Below are 17,728 nucleotides of genomic sequence, written 5' to 3'. Positions count from 1 at the left end.
TAGAAGCAGGGTAATGAAATATGTGGACCAACTAAACAAGGCTCTGGGGAGGAAAGGTAAAGTATCAGTAAATGTAACATCAGATGTGATGTTTATGGGAAGTTATATGCAAGTTTCTCCAACTTTCCCCATCAGTTAGGGCCTACCTTAAGCCTAGGGAAACTTCTTGAGGGAAAGGGACTGATTATTCCAAAGTGGTTGCAGTCAATTTAAGAACAGCAGACTCCTCAGGTCCAACTCCTAACACATAAGAAAGAACTGAACAGAGATGAATTTTGCCATTCCTTCAAAAGTAAAAACAATTCAGAAAGCTTCCTATGCCCTGGCCTCGCAAGCCAGGGATGTTGAGATTCTTGGGAAAACCTCAGTGGTTAGAAAGGAAGTGGCAAGTGATCTTCAAGAACTAGGTGCCAGGGCCGAGCCCGTGGCGCACAGCGACGCTCTCACTGTGGGTTCGGATCCTATATAGGAATGGCCGGTGCACTCACTGGGAGTGCGGTCACGAAAAAGCCAAAAAAAAAAAAAAAAAAAAGAACTAGGTGCCAATAAACAAAGTGGAGTATTCAAATGGGGGGAGGATTTGTGTCCTAGTCACTGTTGAAACAGTATCCTTGCCTGATGAGAACACTGATCAGTGTGATGGGTGCAAAAGGAGGTGTCTTGAAGAGGTGCAATTAACCAGTTGGCTCATTTACTAGGACTGGCTTACTGTGGGGAAGAAGGAAATCAAATTTCTTCTGAGTTGTGTCCTCACTTTGTGCCCATCTGAAGGAATGGACTCCACAAAAGAAGCAAATAAACATTTTATTTCCACAACACAACCCACCATCCCTTTTCCCCAAGAACATGAATTCACCTCAGCCATCACAGCAGAGGACAAAAGGTGATAAGTGACAAGTCAAGGGGTTACTAGAAAAATAGATTACACCCAAGGTTCTCCCAGGGGCCCAAACCCCTGTCCCCAGGCTCCCCATCAGGGCTTTTCAAATGGAACTAAAGGCGTGGAGAGGCTGGAAACTGACAAAAGAAACTCCACTGAACAAAGGGGAAAGACCTGGAGGGGTAAGGTGGGAACAGACTTGCTTCTAGGTTGAGTGCTGGGAAAAGGAAGTGGGGAGAAAATAATTTATTGGGTGATGTAATGGTATGTAGTTTCAATCATGTTGACCATTCCAGATCTTTCACTGAAGCTAAATTCTGGCCGGTCTATGGAGGTAGAAAATTGGGGATGGAAGGAGAGTTTAGAATCCCTCCTTCCCCACAAGAGTAGACATTTATTACCCGCTCTACCCTTTTGCCCAGCCTGCTTCCCCCTAACAGCTTCCAAATTCCTTAGCTAAAATTTGCACTAGATAATGGAATTAGAATGAGGACAGAGTCTTGCCAAACACTCCAGCCTCAGAACTGACATAAAGGTTGAAGAGCAGGGGTAGGGAAAAGGAAGTTAAGATATGAAAATTAGTCTCCCCGAATCCCTTACTCAGACCCCAGGGCAGACTGGGCCTAGGCAAACAGGGAAGATGAGGAAGCTGTTCTCATTATCAGGGACCCATGCAGACCTGTTGGACAGACATAGTAGATGACAGAAGGCCGAGCTGGAGGCCAGGAGGGTTCTTTAGGCTCCTAGAGGGAGAAGCAGGGGCCTGGGGTCAAGGGGGAGTGGGAAGCAACGCAGTAACAAACAGTGGGAGGGGGCCTTTGAGCCCCCAAACTTACGGGCCATCCACCACCACCCAACCCTCCACTGCTGACCAGAGGGGCCCTTGCAGGTGGTAGGCTGATCAAGGGCAGAGCTTGATACGGGTGCCCTTGGAGAGCACGCGGAAGAAAGGGAAGACACGCTCGCCCAAGAAGGCAGCCGAGAAGGTGTGGACGTGGGCTAGAGTCTCTGCATTGTAGAAGCCCAAGCGCCCAGCCTCATAGTCCAGGTACACGCCAAAGCGCCGTGGTTTCTCACTTGGGCTCAGTAGTGTCTGCTCTGTTGAGCTCTGCGCTTGGTAGCGTTTGCCGTTGGTGCCCACACACCACACCTCCCGCTGGAGCAGGGGCTGTTGGGGCTGTTGGGGCAGGTGGAGCCTGCGACGGCGATGGTGGTGGCGGGAGGAGCTAGCATCACTGCTGCCCACAGAGGACCCCCCGGAGCCCACCTTTTCCTTATGATGGGTTGATTCACGGGCAGCACCCACCGCCCAGCCCCGTCGCCCGCCCACCTCTACCTCCCAGTAGTGCCGGCCAGAGCGGAAGCCCTGGGCCCCCAGTACGCAGCAGTCGGCTGAGAAGCGCTTGGGATGGTCAGCAACCTCCTGCCGCCGCTCTGCCAGGCGGACCCCCCGGCGGTCAGGGGACAGCATCAGGGCTGGGTGAGCCGTGTCAGGGTCCAGCGTCAGGTCCACTTGGGAGGGGGGAGGACAAATATGCCAGGGCTGGAACAACTGTTCCTCATCAGAAGCCAATTCCACAGCTTTAGCCTTTTCTCTATAATCCCTCCATCCAGCTGCCCACACCATCCTAGAGGCCAGGAGCAGGTTCCTGTGGGCTCCACCTCTTTCCCCACCCCTGTTCCCAGGGCACCTGACAGGTCTTCCTCTGGCCTTGGCTCTTCTTGCCACTCCACCCTCACAACGTGCCCACAGAAACTACTCTTGGCTTAAAACCTCAGAGTGGCGTACCTGTTTTCTGTTCCATCTCAGAGCCCCCCCATCCCGACCCAACTTCCCTCAGAACCCAATCTCAGGTCCATGAAGGGAAAGGCAAAGGAAGGTCGTACAGGTGACCTCCCTACCTCTCGCAGCCTGACAGAACATCCGGCTCATTTTTCTCACGATGGCATCTGTCAGGAAGTCATGGCTATGGGGTTGGCATGGGTCAGGGGACCAGACCTCTGGGGGCTGCAGCTGTACTTCTTCACACCTGGAGGAAGGGGACCGGGCAGGGGGTGGGACCATGATATTCCCAGAGGGAAGAGCAGAAGCTGAGGGGAAGGAGAGGAGGGTCCAGGAGGCAGAAACACAGGTCCTCGGGAAGGAAGGAAAGGAGAGGGATACCCAAGAGAGGCAGGGATGGGGAATCAGATGCCAGTGGGTCACGAAGGGTAAAGAGTGGGAACACACCTATTGAAAGTCTCCTTGATGTCCTGGAAATAAAAGAAACAAAAAAAAAAAAAAAAAAAGGAGGGAGAAAGAAACAAAAAGAAGGTCAGCTGCACAGGTATAGCTCCATTCCCCCAATCTCCAGCCAAAGGACTGAACTTGAACAGGAAGAGAGAAGCAGCACCCTCAAGGCCCTTAACAAACATGCATCCATCTCAAACACTATACCTAACTCATCCTGCATTAAGCCCAGTAATAAAATTTTCAGAATATGACTTGGTCATTTTTCAGGATGTCACTGTGAAAAATTCTTTCCTCAACTCTCATTTAAACCCCTCTTTCTGCAACTGAATTGTCTTTCTTTTCATTGGGTGTAATGGAAACACATGCTACATTCCTCACTAACTCTGTCTCCAACCTCAAAAAAATGTTTTTGATCTTCAGTTTCAATAATTGTAGGTTCCTTCCAGTGAGAAAAGAGGCGACTCTGGACAGGTGTTTGTTGTAAGCACCGTCTGACACAGCAAACAGCGTGCTGGGGAGTCGGGGGGAAAGGAGCTATGGACAGAAGGGGGACACCGCTCACCTGGAGTAGCCGCAGGCCCCCTTGCTGGCTCCGCTCTTGGGCTTCAGCCAGCAGGCGGCTCAGTTGGGTGGCCTGCTCTGCCAGGCGGCTGGCTGCTGCACCTGCACGCCCCAGCTGGGCTTCATGCATCTCTCGGAGGCGCCGCTCCAGCCCTGCCTGCTCTTCAGCCAGAAACCGTGTCAGCCGCCCAAACTCTGAGGCCACAGCTGCCAGCTCTGACTTCATCTGGCTCTACGATGATGCAAAGGGGATGGTGGATACAAAGTCAACACAGAGGAAGATAAACCAGTTTTCCCACTATTGCCTCTCAACTCAAGGCAAGGAGCCCTATATTCCCCAGGTCTAAGAAAGACCTGGGAGTGGAAAGAGGCCCCCGTCTCCTTCCCCACCTCTTGGCCTCACCAGGCACCACCCCCATATTCCTGGCACACTGTTCCCAAACTCACCAAGCTCGGTTTAGAAAACATCTCCTCCTAACTTGACTCACCAGTCAGGTCTAAGCTTAAATATTCCAAGAGAAGCCTTCCTTCCCCTCCAGATCTAAATTAGGACCATCCTCATACATATCACTATCTCTTCATAGCATATATAATATTTGAAATGCTATGTTTACAGTGGAATATCTTTTAACATCCTTCTCTACTGCATCATAAGCTTCCACTGAAAGGAGCTAGGTATATCTTTGCCACAGTGTCCTCAGACCCTGGCATAGCACCAACCAGAGTAAGCCCTTGGTAAGAATTTTTTTTGAAATGAACAAATAAAAGAATTCAGGAATCAAGACATGAAATTAGGGTCCTGACTGTACTACCAGTCACAGTGACATTAGAAGAGTTACCCAAACCCTCTAGAGATCAGGAGCTGTCAAATTTTTTCGTAAAGGTCCATATAGTAAATATTTTCTGCATTGTAGTCCAAGAGGCAAGATTAAGAATATTATGTAGATACTTAATATCCTGTAACAACAGAAAAAAACTCCTGCCCAGTCCCATCCCATTTGCTCAGGCTGGGCTACCCTGGGTGGTAGGCATGCTTTTCACCCAGTTACCGTCAGCTGAAGACATTCTCCAGACAAAGAGTAACCGGCCAGAGTGGGGAGGGAGGTCCTGGCTGGCCAGGTGGGAGAAGGAAGCAGCCACCACAGTCAGTTTCACTCTCTGCCGCAGTGACACTCAGATCCTGGCATACCTTCTCTGCACCCCAGAGAGAGCCCAAAAGTATCAACTTGGGCAGCTGGCCAGAGGCAGGATAACTCCCAACTCCCAGACTCAGATTCCCCCACTCAATGACTTGCAGTTACATTAAGACGTGTAGGCTGCGATGATCATGGACCCTGGGAAGTGGCAAGGCCCAGCCACTGGCCAGGTAGGGAGGCGGGAAAGGGAGAGAGAGGATGTCCTGGCTTGGTCTCTGAAGTTTACAGTGGGGCCTGGCTAGCCTTACAAAAACAGGCAGGGGGTGGGGGGTGGGAATTAGAGAAAAAAAATCTAAAAAGACTCCTTGGGGAGGAGTAAGCAAGGGCTGAGAAACACTGGACTAGGAGATATTAGGTCTTTACAATGCAAACATTCACTAAATCCTCCCCTACCTTAAACACCTCGGCCCCCTCCCAGGATAAAGCAAGCTTCCCAGGAACTGGGGCTTCTGTGAGAGGTGCTATGGGTGGGCACAGCAGTGTGGAGCACGGGGTCTGAGGTTAGGTGTCTGGGTAGAAAGCCTTGCTCTGAAGCGTTGGGCCAGGCACCCAACCTGTCCAAGCCAGGTTTCAGTTTTTACTACATTTTAGAACGTTGGAACAAACATGCTTCCTGACCTTCTAAGGCCCCTCTTTCAGGACCCTGGAAAGGTGTCTACTCCTCTCCTCTTCCACGCCTCGGCTGTCCTCTCTTCAGGAGATCTAGTCACCACTTGTGAAAACAGGCAGCCCATCTTTCTTGCCTGACCACAGAACCAGTCAGCCCCTGTCATGGACATTCACCAACCTTCAGCTCTGTCATACGCCTCTCCTCTTTGGCCTTCATCTTCTGCACAGCCTCCAGGTGCTTCCTCAGTGGTTCCACGTGCCCCTGCAGTTTGGCCTGAAGGAATGAGAAAAGGAAGGTTAAAGTGGGGGATGGGAGAGGCACCTGCCCCTCCAAAGCCCACTCTCCAACCCTCCCTACAGTGGGTTGGGACTCAAAGCCTGATCCCCCCACCACAGGTGTCAAATGAGCATCTTACACCCTTCCTCCCCTCTCTTCTCTTGGGTGATGACAAAGGCCCACAATCCTCCCTGTACTCACATGCGGAAGCCCTGTGTATATTTTCTAAAGGTGAGATCCTTACGACTACAGAGCCCCACACTCACAGTTGGGGTAAACGTGACTTGAGCCCCTCACCACACTGAGTCTTTCCATATGAATATTCCTGCAACTGGTCCCTGCCCCCCATAAGCAATCTTCTCATGACTTTTATCTCTAAATACTTTTCTGATGCTTTTGCAGCTGTGTTAAAAATCTTTCAGTGGTTCTCCATCATTTCCAAATGATTGTATTGACCCTACATTTCTAGCCTCACCTCCTACACCCACCTCTTCTACAGATCCTCTTTTAAGTTTAGCCACATAAAGCTACTTGTATTTTCCTGAGTATAATTCCATGCTGTTCCCTCTACCTGGGATTACCCTTCTCCACTAGGCCCAAGGCATTTGTCCTTTAAAACCCAGCTCCCAGGGGTGACTAGTTAGCTCACTTTGGAGAGCATGGTGCTAATAACACCAAGATCAAGGGTTCAGATCCCCATACTGGCCAGCCACCTGAAAACAAACAAAAAAAAAAACAAAAAAACAGCCCTCTGTCCATGATCGTGATCCTCCCCACCCCTCAAATTCCTCTGGAACACAGAATAAAACTTTTACACTACTTCCCAGGGCAAATAATTTAAAAGTATGCCTCCCGCAGGACACTGTGGGGTCCTTGCCCCCACTTTACTTATTTTTTCTTTCTTTTTTTTTTTGGAGGGTTTTTTTGGAGGGGCTGGCTTGTACAGGGATCTGCTTATTTTAATTTCTATGCTTCTCTCTGTCCATCTGCTTTCTCTTCCACTCAATTACTTACTAAACAGAAAACAAAAACAAAACCCCTCTCTTCTTAAGGTTATAACATTCACAGCCAATAGGCACATGAGCTCTGTGTTCCAACAATTTCTAGCCAAGTCTTTTTCTTTAAAGTGATGTTAGAGACTTCAGAATGGGTGAAATAAGCCCTATTTATTTGCTTTTTCCTTTTTTATGTTTTCTACTAGTCTTTCTCCCTACTTTTCCTTGGATAACACAGGGTAGAAGAGCTCAAGCCTAAACTCTAATCAGAACAGGAATGCAGTTAGGTGATGTGAGGCAAGCCATGCTTCAGTTTCCTCAGCTTAAACTGAGAATAGAATCTACCTTATGGATAGTAGACTTAGTGCAGTGTCTGGCATGTAGCAAATCATCAGTAAATGTTAAGTATTTGCTACCTAGGCCTTAAGCTACCAGTGACATCCTCCTGATAATGACCCTTGAACTAAAGAGGTTACTGAACCAGGGCAAAAGTGCAATTGTTACACAAGATAAGTGGTTGTTTAAAAAAAAAAAAAAAAAAAAAAAACCCAAAAACTACAGTAATAATAAAATTATGGTCAATCCATAACATGAAAATAGCATAAACTACACAAAATTTTGCTTTTTGATATTAATTTCTACTTTTCTACAGTAGTGTCAACAATTTCTACTCCATTCATTCAGAATTTATAATGCTTAAGTTTACTATTTAATATTTTCCCTAAATTATTGACAAAAAAATCCATAAGCACAATTCCAAATAGAGTACTATTTAAGAAAAATTTTCAAGGGCCGGCCCGTGGCTCACTCGGTAGAGTGCGGTGCTGATAACACCAAGGCCCCGGGTTCGGTTCCCATATACGGATGGCCGGTTCGCTCACTGGCTGAGCGTGGTGCTGACAACACCAAGTCAAGGGTTAAGATCCCCTTACCGGTCATCTCTTATAAAAAAAAAAAAAAAAAAAAAAAAAAAAAAAAAAGAAAAATTTTCAAGGACATCTAACTTTTAGGAGCTTTCTTTACATATAATTTGTGTGTATTACCTATTTAATAAAGAAACGTTTCTACAAAACAACACTGTGTCAAGCTAGTGCAGTTAGTGTATGTTCTGACAGGAATAAACTATCTACTTATAAAATAGCCTATAAGTCAGAAAGGGAATCACACAAATTAGATCTATATAACAAAACTTATGTATTTACATTTGCTCATAAGTTAATGTCAGATTAAATGTATCTATCTGGCCTTTCAAATTGCAGATCCCAGTAAACCAATCAAGAAAAGTGATTATAACTTCTTTTAATTCCTCATCCACTTCAGGACCTAGTACAGGATTTTCAGGCAGCTGGCATTCAACAGATATGATTAATACAAATTAAAATCCAGTCTCAGAAGATCCCTGGAGGAGTCCTGCAGGAGGAGGGTGGAGAAGAAAAGGTGGAATGCCCATGGAGAGTCCACCCCAGGTTCCTGTTAAAAAAGTGACTGCACATTGTGTGATGGGTACAGTTAACTAGGAACTGAGGCAAAAGGAGCTCACAAACTCCCTTAAAAATGTAGGGCCTAACAGGCAGGCAATGTTACCAATGCAGTGATTCTCCTGCTCACTGATTCAGAATCTCTAGTAGTAGGGCCTAGTGTATTTTGAGAACCTCCCTAGTAATTCTGACACTTAGCCAGGTTTGACAATCACCGTGTGGAAAGAATTACATGTGATGAGGTGATGGCTTGTCTTAGCTATGCCACTCACAGCTGAGAAGCCCTAGACACCTTACTCTAAAACTGGGGTAATGACAATACCTAAATAAAGTTACTGTAGGAATCAGGAGGTGTGGAAACACGTCATAAAACAAATAAGGAGGAGAGGCTACCCTCTCCTCCTGCTGGTCCTACTGCTTCAAATCCATCCAGTTTGAAGTAGTGCTATTTGTGCTCTCTCTCTCTCACAGATAAATTTCCTTTACCTATGTCTGAAGAAGAGTCAGGATCAGAAGTAGGTAGCAAGACATTAACCAATTTAGAATCATATTCCAAGAAGAGGTCACATGTCAGAAAAGACATCCAAATGGTGGTGAAGTTGTTGGTAATAACCAAGTCCATCATTTTTACTAAAGCTGTGTGGCCCCCTGTGTATAGTACTTAAAACCTCTCTTTATTTCTCAATATAAAAATGAGAATGGAAAACATATCAAACTCACAAGGTTGTTCTGAATTTTAAATGAGATAGATAGACCATGAAAAGTGCCTGGTACAAGCCTGGTATACTGTACACACTAAATACTAACTATCGGCCCTGGAGAAATTAAAGTTCAAAGCACTCAGAGACTTGACCAAGACTTGACAGTGAATAAATGCAGAGTCAGATCTTCTGACTTAAAAGTCTCTCTTGGGCCAGCCCGTGGCTCACTTGGGAGAGTGTGGTGCCGATAACACCAACGCCAAGGGTTTGGATCCCTATACAGGGATGGCCGGTTAGCTCACTTGGGAAAGCGTGGTGCTGACAACACCAAGTCAAGGGTTAGGATCCCCTTACAAGGAATCTTTAAAAAAATTTTAAAAAGTAAAAAAAGTAAAAGTCTGTCTTTTCTGGGCAGTACACGAGACTGATGCAGATCCAACAGGAGTCCTTGAGGGGAGAACCAAGCCATATCATGGGGTGGGTGGGGAACCCGTTAGGAGGCAAGTGTAGGGCATTTGGGTCTGACATTAGTAGTCATTTCCATGCTCCTGCTTCAGAGCCTTCATTGTTCTTTGAGGCCCCCAGTTCTTTCCATCTCTAGAGGTCTCAGTCAAGGACAGACTATGATCCACATGGAAGAAAATGAGATTGGTGGTAAAGCCTTAGGGACCTGTCACCTGCACTCCTACACTTAGGGACACTGGAAGTGTGAAACAGCAGTGGCCTGCTCTCCAGGAGATGAAACCCAGTGGTCTGGCATCACTGGCTTTGCCCTATTTGCTCTAAGTAAGTCAGCTTTCCCTGGTCTTCTTCACTGTGTCTGCTTTGTTTGTGCACAGGATCCTTCTCATTCTAACCTCCAGAAAGTGCTTAGATAAGGAGAATCAGCTCACCAGTACATGAAGTTTTTTGGAAAAAAAATTTTTTCCCCCAGCTCCCCGTACTTCCTCTCCACCTTCACTAAACTCCCATCCTCTCTTACTTTCTCACCTTGTACTCCTGCACCACTTCCTCCAATGGCACCACGCTGTGCTGTTTGTGGCTCCTGGATTCTCGGCACACCACACAGATGGCTTCTTCATCCACCTCGCAGAAGAGCTTTAGGGCTTCTTGGTGTTTTGGACAGATACCCTGCTCGTTCACACGGCTCCCTCGACCAGGGGTTGGGTGCATCTGCCTTATCACCTGGACCATGTTGGCCAGCTGCAGGTTGGGGCGGAAGCTCCGCCGAGGAAAGCTCTTTCGACACTGGGGGCAGGTGAAGCACCTCCGAGGGGCTGGAGGTGGGGGCAGTGGGGTGACCGGGTCTAGCTCCTCTTCCTCGTCCTCCTCCAGCACTTCCTCCTCGTCCTCCTCATCCTCCCCCCTCAGGTCCTCCTCCATGTCCCCCAAGTAGTAGTCCAGGTCTTCCTCCTCGTCCTCCTCCTCCCACACGTAGTCCATGTTGTCCCAGCTGGACCCGCCCATGCCACTGGTCCAGAACACACCCTCCTCTTCCTCCTCGACCTCCTCTTCCATGTCACCCTCATAGTCTTCTTCCCGCATGGGGGTGTCCCATCCCCCGCTAGCCTCCACAGCCTCTACTTCCTCCTCCTCTCCGTCCTCCTCCTCCTCCTCCTCCTCCCCGCCCCCCCGGTCTAACTCATCCCTGTCCTCCTCATCCTCCCCGCCCCACAACTGGGTTACACACACTCGGCAGAAGTTATGCCCGCAACCGATGGACACGGGGTCTGTGAAGTAATCGAGGCAGATGGCGCACACCGCCTCCTCCTGAAGGGTCTGCACAGGGTTGGGTGTCATGGCAACGGCAGCCATCTTAGTGTCCAGTCAGCCAGTGTAGATGTGCGGCGGGAGGGGCGGGAAGGGGGACAGGGACCTTTCCTCTCAGACTCCCTGGCGACCCGGTCCCACCCCCAGCCCTGCTCCTCCACACCTTGCCTCTAGCCCAGCCAGAGAAACGTCCTCCCGACAACCCACCCCTCCACAGAGTTCCCTACTCCCAGACAACAACCGTGTCTCTGCGAAGGGGAGAACAGAGATCAGCGCCACCGCCAAGCCCCTCAGGTGGCCCTGAGTGCAAATCTGCCCTAACGCTCCCTTGGCCTCCACATCACCCCCCGCCCCTCCTCACTTCCTGGCCCCACCCCCTCGCTTCCGGCCTCTCTCCAACACTTCCGGCGCTTGCACACCACCGAGGCTCGCGAGTTCCCTCCACGGTCGTGCTACGCCCCTTCTCCTCAACCCCACCCCTCTCCGCACCCTTCTCTGGCCCCACCGCAACAGGAAACCGCGAGGGGACGCTCTAGCAGGCACTTGGGAACAGGGAGGGAGGGCTAGGACGGTGGAGGCCCACGTCTCTGTGAAGCGGGAGAGCGGGGAACACGGGCAGGACAGGACCTCCCACCCCCATCCGCCGCCACTGGGGAGAAACTTGGGACAGTGGGAACATTTGGTGGCCGTCTGTTCTCCATGCTATGACCGTATCGCTCCGGCGCCATCCTACCCACCGGGCACGGACGACTGCAGCAAAGGGTCCCCACAGCCGATGCCGGAAACGGAGGGGCGGCCCCGGTGAGCGCTGTGAAGTACTTCCGGTCTCTCTAGGCGGAGAACTTTGTTGTTTGAGGACTCCGGGTCCCTCCAAATCCGATCAGAGGGCGGGGGCAGAAACAACCGTGCTCCCCGACTGTAGTTAGCATTTCTACACCCGTTTTAGAAACTGCCAACCGGTCATTGTCGGGTCATTTGGATGAACTTCCCTAACTGCCCATCAGCAAAGGAATGGTGACAAATCGTTACATCCACATTCCACAGTGGAACACTCTAGCTGTAAAAAGGGAAACCTCTTCAAGATGTATTTAAGCAAAAAAAAAAAAAAAAAAAAAAAGGTGCTGAACAGTCTGTAGAATATACTGCTACCGTCTGTAAAAAAGAGGGGGAGGATGTTAGGTGTACTTGATATCCTTGTATTACTGTGTTTTCTCAGACAAGGATTACAGTTCCTGCCTCAGAGGGTTTTGTGAGAATCAGTGTCATGTAAAGCGATTAGAACGTTGCTTAGCTCGTACAGCTATATACGGGTTAGGTACGCTTGATCATCATCATCGTGTGTAGAATGCTAGTAACGGAGTTTCTCTGGGAAGGCTGAGAGTCAGGGCTAGGACGGACACTTTTCTGTATTTGTCGTTATGTATCCTTTTGTATTTTGAACCAAGCAAATGTTTTATCTTAAAAAAAAGAAAAAATATATATACCCACGTTTTTTCTAAGTGTCTTCTATTCATTCAACAAATATTTTCTGAGCTGTGCACCCCTCATGCCCCGCACCCAAAATACCTCGAGGTGTGTCTTCATGGAGTCCCAGTCTAACAGCAGGGGCTCAAATTGGGTTTGTGGAATTGATTTTACTTCAAATAATCCTGTCCGAAGTGTATTAGTAAAGATGCTGCTGTGGTACCCGGAGCATCTCTGCCAAATAGATTCTTTGTGCGATTAGAAATAATACTTGATGTTTTAGTTAAATATCTCTGTGGGGGGGGGGGAGTTGTTTGTTAGTTAGTTAGTTAGTTTGTTTTTAATGCGGGAGAAGTTAGAGAGCCACGCTTCGAGTACGGAATCTACAGTGAGTGAAGGACACTACGCGATGCCAGGCCTGGGCTATAGAAGTTACCCTGGTCTTGAGGTGCTTCCGGCTTCGTGGGAAAACTCCCAGTGGATGCTGTGCTTCCTAAGTGGGTGGTCCGGGGCCTCTGAAGACACGCCAAAACCACAAGCCCTCGTGGGTGAGATCCTCTATACCAGGCTGCCAGGAGCTACGGGCGCTACTGTGGTGAAGTCCGGCCATAGAACGTGGACAAAGCTCAGCCGGCCAGTGCAGGGAACCTCTGTCCTACTGGAACTCTGGCTTACTGAACTCTACCATGCCCGGCCTTGTGTAGCTTCAGGACGACGCCGGTCAGCCGTTGGTCACCGCAGTTTCCGTAGTGTAGTGGTTATCACGTTCGCCTCACACGCGAAAGGTCCCCGGTTCGAAACCGGGCGGAAACAGCTTTTCCTTTTTTGTTTTCCCTTGGTCTAGTCTTCAACGCTTCTGCGTGCAGAGAAGGTGGCTGTTGCATAGAAGGAAGGACGTGTTTGTCTAACTGTCCCTCTGTTTCAGAGAAACAGGCGGCGAAATGGGACTGCAGCAAAGCCGCGCTCACCTCAGCCACCCTATAAATGCTAGCAATGTAAATCCAGGTCTCACGCCTTTCCTCATCTCCGGCTCTTTCCATCGGAAGTCCGTGCAGCCACCTCTCCTGTCTAGGGATCTCTGCAAGCTTCGGATCTTCCGGCTCTAGTGCCTAGGACAGGGCTAAGCGCACAGTATGCTTTCCGTAATACTTGTGCAATTACTTCTCAAAGAATGCCTGCACTTCTGCATGTAGATCTTAGTCTCTAGGGACAGAAAACTGACTCCTCCCCAGCTCCCTGGCTAGTTCAGTCGGTAAAGTATGAGACTATTATTCTCAGGACCGTGGGCTCGATCCCCAAGTTTGGTGGGTTTTTTCTTTTCTTTAATTTTCTTTTTCTTTTTATCCTTTTTAATTATTTTACAAACGAGAGAGGAACTTTTGCTACAAAGGCAACACGGTACTCTCCTGACCAAGACTTTGCAGCGGCAGCTGCGGCAACACTAACGGTAGGCGCTATATCTGGGTCACAACAGGTGATCCCAGCAGCTGCGCGGAAGACCTGGAGTTGAATATGTCCACAGCCCTAAGAGCCCTGCTGGCCCTAGTAGAATGAGTGAGAAGTCAGTACCTGCAGACAAATTCCTGGAGGTCAGCAACTCAGGCCAGTGTTCTCCTGCTGAAATCCATCCACTCACACTCAACAAGTGTTAGGTGCGTTTTGTTTAACAGATGACCTGTACTTGTGATGGGGACCACCTGCGTTAGAGAGGATGGAGTGCCTTACAGAAGCTGGGGTGAGACCCTAGGACTGCCGCAGGCGTTTATGAACGTCAAAACCGTATCAATCTGATTCACTACCACCTTACTATGTAATTTAGTGGTTAGCTTTCCACTCTCTGTGGCCTGGTTTCGATTTCTGGTCAGTAAAGAGGTGCTCTGTGTTCTCTGAGATCCTCATCTTCAGCATATTCTCTTTATGCTCTTGATTTTAAGAGCCCATCTGTTGTGAGATGTTGCCCCACACATTCCAGCCTCCAGTTTCCCTTGACATGTAAAGGACTATAAAAATGTTCTTTATTAAACACTCTAATGTGGACCTCCTCAGTTTACCGTCTTGTCATGAAATTCTTCCTTTACCACAGCTGAAGTTCATTCGTTTATGCTGACTATTTCCTTAGTCCTGCAAATACAGCCCGTTTTCTATTTTCTAGCTGTCAAAGTTTCCCCATACGCACACCAGATCACAAAAGATCCTATAAAGCTGGTTTATTAAACTTGCTAAGAGAAGGATAGCATCACCTTCACTCTCAGAAGTGTGTCAAAGGAGGCAATGGAGGAGGGTTTAGTATAACACCCTATGAGGGCAGTCTGGACAGAAATTGGTCAGAGTTTGTAAAATAGGCAGAGTTGTAAGTATAGTCCTACCACATGCGTCCCTGGGGAATTACCGTGACTATGGTCTTATCTTGGAAAATATGGGTCTAAACAAGCTGGTGTTCAAAGAGTTTGAACTTTTGCATTTCTGTCTTGTGCAAATGCTTGTGGATTTGTTTGCATACTGTGGTTTCAGGGTCATGTCTTACCATCTTCACTGGGACTGGGAAACACTCCTAAAAGATTCTGGCTTTTTCATTATAGTGAAGCCAAAGTGGACAGGCTTCTCTTCCCCAACCCCCAACAAACCGAGGGCATGACCGGCAGAGCTTTTTGCTACAATTCCTGCTTCCTCTCCTCTCTGTCCTTTCCACTGTAGCCCCTCTGGCCAGGCCGGATTTGGGATGTCCTTCCAGGTAAGTGATCCACGCTACTCTGGGCACAAAGGAGTCAAGTGTTCAACAGTTCAGACATACAATAAACACAAGGAACCCTGGTAGGATCTTTGGTCTTTTTCCCCTTGGTGGTGATGGGGGCTATAGAGGCAGAGGAACTCGCTCTGATTTACATTTTAGAGGGATTCCTTCAGGACTGATGTAAACAGGGAGTTAGAGGGGAGTGAGACTGCATCAAGGTCAGGGTCTGGAAGGACACAGTCATGGTCCAGACAGGAGGTGGTGGGCTCTGGGGAGAGGCAGCAGCCAGAGGGAGAAGCTGGTGAAAGAGTGGGATGCACGGTTTGCACAGTAGCAGGATGAGGGTTTCTGCTTTAGGTGGTTTCATAATGTAGGTCAGAGACAGGGATAGGGGAGTGGGGAGCAGAAAAGCAATGAGTTTTCTTGAACAGGTTGGGCATAATACTTTGAGACATCTAAAAGGACATGTCCAAGACACAGGTGGATATGAAACTTGAGAGAGTGGTCTTTGCTAGAGTCACAAATGCAGAGCTAGGGTGTAGGTCATGGTGGGAGCCAGAAGTTGACTCTCCAGAGAGATGGCCTCTGGTAGATGGAGCAGAAGTCAGGACAGGAGGAAAGCCAGCAGTGAAGCTTCCACCGAGGCCAAGGGATTTGTGATGTGGAAAACAGGGAGAGATCGGCAGAGTCAAATTCAGCACACGGTCTAATAGAGGAGGCAGTAGAACCTCCATGAATTGGGCTCCATGGAGGCCCATAATGACCTTGACTAGAGAACTGGACTCGAACAAGACCGGCTCCTGCCCTTCTTCCTGGTTTAAAGGGGCTTCTAGATCACATACACATCAAGGATCCCTGCTCAGCAAAATTCTGCCTCCGTTCTAAATTCTGACTCCCCAGGAATTCGGGAATCAGCGTAGATGAAAGAAAAACACTTTGCAATATTAAACAATCGATGACTCTTAACTTTGCATATATGTATATCTACATATAACTTGTTAAGCCTCATCCACTCTGTACATTGAATGTTAGGATTGACGAGTTTTATTTTTATACGAATAATTAAAATATTTCATTAAATTTTCAAAATTTAATACAAATTTCAGCTTTATTTAAATAACACTGACAAAATTTGACATTTATTAATTTCAATTTTGCCCTTTTAAAAATAATTTTGCATAATTAGAAGAAATGTATAATTATTTTTTAAAGCACATAAAAAATTTCATTTTATGACTTATATTTTCTTTAACTTACATTTTGACGAAAATATATCCAAATCTCATATAATTTGAGTGCATTTTGCATTTTTTAATCCTCTCGATTGTTACTATCAATAAAGCACAAACTATGTGAAAATGTAAATACCCTGGCTGTCTTCTCTGAAAGAAAAATAACCAATGGGAAGGATTACCCAGTCTTAAAGCTTCGAAGCCACATTTATCTTTCCTCCTGCGAGGCCTGCTAGTTTCAGTCGTTCCTTTTTTTTTTTTTTTAAGTTTAATTGGACGTTTAATTTTCATTACCTGCCTATGGGTCACACTTCACAGTCTGACAAACACCATTACCCAGGGCCGCAGGAAAACTTTCAAGAGCTCTGACCAGGTGGGTGGAGCTTCGAGAACTGGATGAGGACCGTAACTCTTATAAAGTTGATGGAAGATAACCCAAATTGCTATTTCCGTGGTGTAGTGGTTATCAGGGCCACCTAATAGGCGAAAGGTCTTCGGTTCAAAAGTAGGAGGAAACATCCTTGGGAACTTCCATTCTAGCTCTCGTGGTTTTTTTCCTATCAGTGATTCATTTAGTTCAGTTATTTGTCGTTGGGATGTACGTGTATATGTGTATACTTTGTTTACTTTGTTATACCGTTTTATCTCTACTCGTGTCTTTTCCAATCCATTATCAGTTCACTCCAACCAGTGTATTTCAGGTTTAGGTCTGTGGGTGAGAAGGCGATGGTCCTATGTCATTACAACCTTCCTTCAAAGAACTTGAGACCTAGCGGATCAAATACAGCTAGCTACACGGGAATGCCACGCAACGACAAATGAAATATTAAAAAGTGCAAGAAGGAATGGTTGGAAATGTATGGTAGGAGTTCAGGCTGGGGAAAAGTGTTTTCAGGAAAGGTAGTAGTGGTAGCGATAACCATAACATCTACAACGCCTCAGAGGAACGTGACAATACTGTGAGTTAGGCAATATTTTTGTTCCTAGTTTACAGATGAAGCCACTGAGGCACAGTCTACCCGTGCCAAAATGTGGGGTAGAGGAAACAGAAGACGGAGCTAAAGAACAGAAAAAGGGAAAAGAAACATGGCACCGAGAGAAATTCAAGTGAAACACGGCCGGAGAAGTAGCGTTCGTTCGGCCAGCAGAGTGCTGGTGGCTAGGCGGAAAGACAAGTGTCTAGAGGTCTAAGGAAAGCCCAGTCAGGAAAACCTCCAAGCCCAGCAGCTGCCGCAGAGCCAATGGCGATCACTACAACCACCCCACTATGGACACCACCGTAAGCGAGTCTGAGTTTTTCTACCCCGACTGGTTTCTCTCCCAGCACCCCCACTTTCTCACTTACCTGTCCTCAGTGGGAGCACCTCTGCTCCTCCCGTCAGCACCTGAAGCTTCGGCCCCTTGCGCGTGCCCACCAGTGCCCTACATTTAGTCTACTCTGCAGCCCTCCCAATGCCTGGTGTGTCCTCGGGGCCGTGGAGGGCGGTCTGAAGGACCATCAGCCTCTCCGGTTGTGTCGCCGTTAGCCTCCCTTTTCACCAAGATCCTTCCTTGCAGTGCATTCACTGGCCTCGGGCTAGGCATATTGGGAAGCCGGCTCC

At 47.9% G+C, this 17,728-nt stretch overlaps 1 protein-coding gene and 1 non-coding gene across 4 annotated transcripts; one reads left to right on the top strand and one right to left on the bottom strand.

Annotated features, from left to right (window-relative positions):
* Window positions 1-788: 788 nt before the first annotated feature.
* Window positions 789-11,037, bottom strand: TRIM41 (tripartite motif containing 41). Of its 3 annotated transcripts, none has more exons than XM_063085724.1 (8): window positions 9,921-11,037; window positions 5,658-5,753; window positions 3,676-3,906; window positions 3,111-3,133; window positions 2,783-2,910; window positions 2,211-2,392; window positions 1,560-1,623; window positions 789-1,206 (listed from the first exon to the last, which is right to left on the bottom strand). In XM_063085724.1, exons 1-8 carry the CDS (start codon window positions 10,743-10,745, stop codon window positions 1,127-1,129), a joined length of 1,629 nt encoding a protein of 542 aa, XP_062941794.1. In that variant the 5' UTR covers window positions 10,746-11,037; the 3' UTR covers window positions 789-1,126. The 3 variants fall into 3 exon arrangements, with proteins under 3 accessions (XP_062941794.1, XP_062941795.1, XP_062941793.1); XM_063085725.1 differs by having other exon boundaries at window positions 2,217-2,392; XM_063085723.1 differs by lacking the exon at window positions 789-1,206 and having other exon boundaries at window positions 1,531-2,392.
* Window positions 11,038-12,904: 1,867 nt separating this feature from the next.
* On the top strand, window positions 12,905-12,977 carry TRNAV-CAC (transfer RNA valine (anticodon CAC)). Its single transcript has one exon. It is a non-coding gene; the product is annotated as a tRNA-Val (tRNA).
* Window positions 12,978-17,728: the final 4,751 nt, after the last annotated feature.

Source organism: Cynocephalus volans, chromosome 2 (genome assembly GCF_027409185.1).
Source record: "Cynocephalus volans isolate mCynVol1 chromosome 2, mCynVol1.pri, whole genome shotgun sequence".
In the NCBI taxonomy this organism is placed as follows: Eukaryota; Metazoa; Chordata; class Mammalia; order Dermoptera; family Cynocephalidae; genus Cynocephalus; species Cynocephalus volans.
This window is presented reverse-complemented; position numbering and strand designations above follow the sequence as displayed.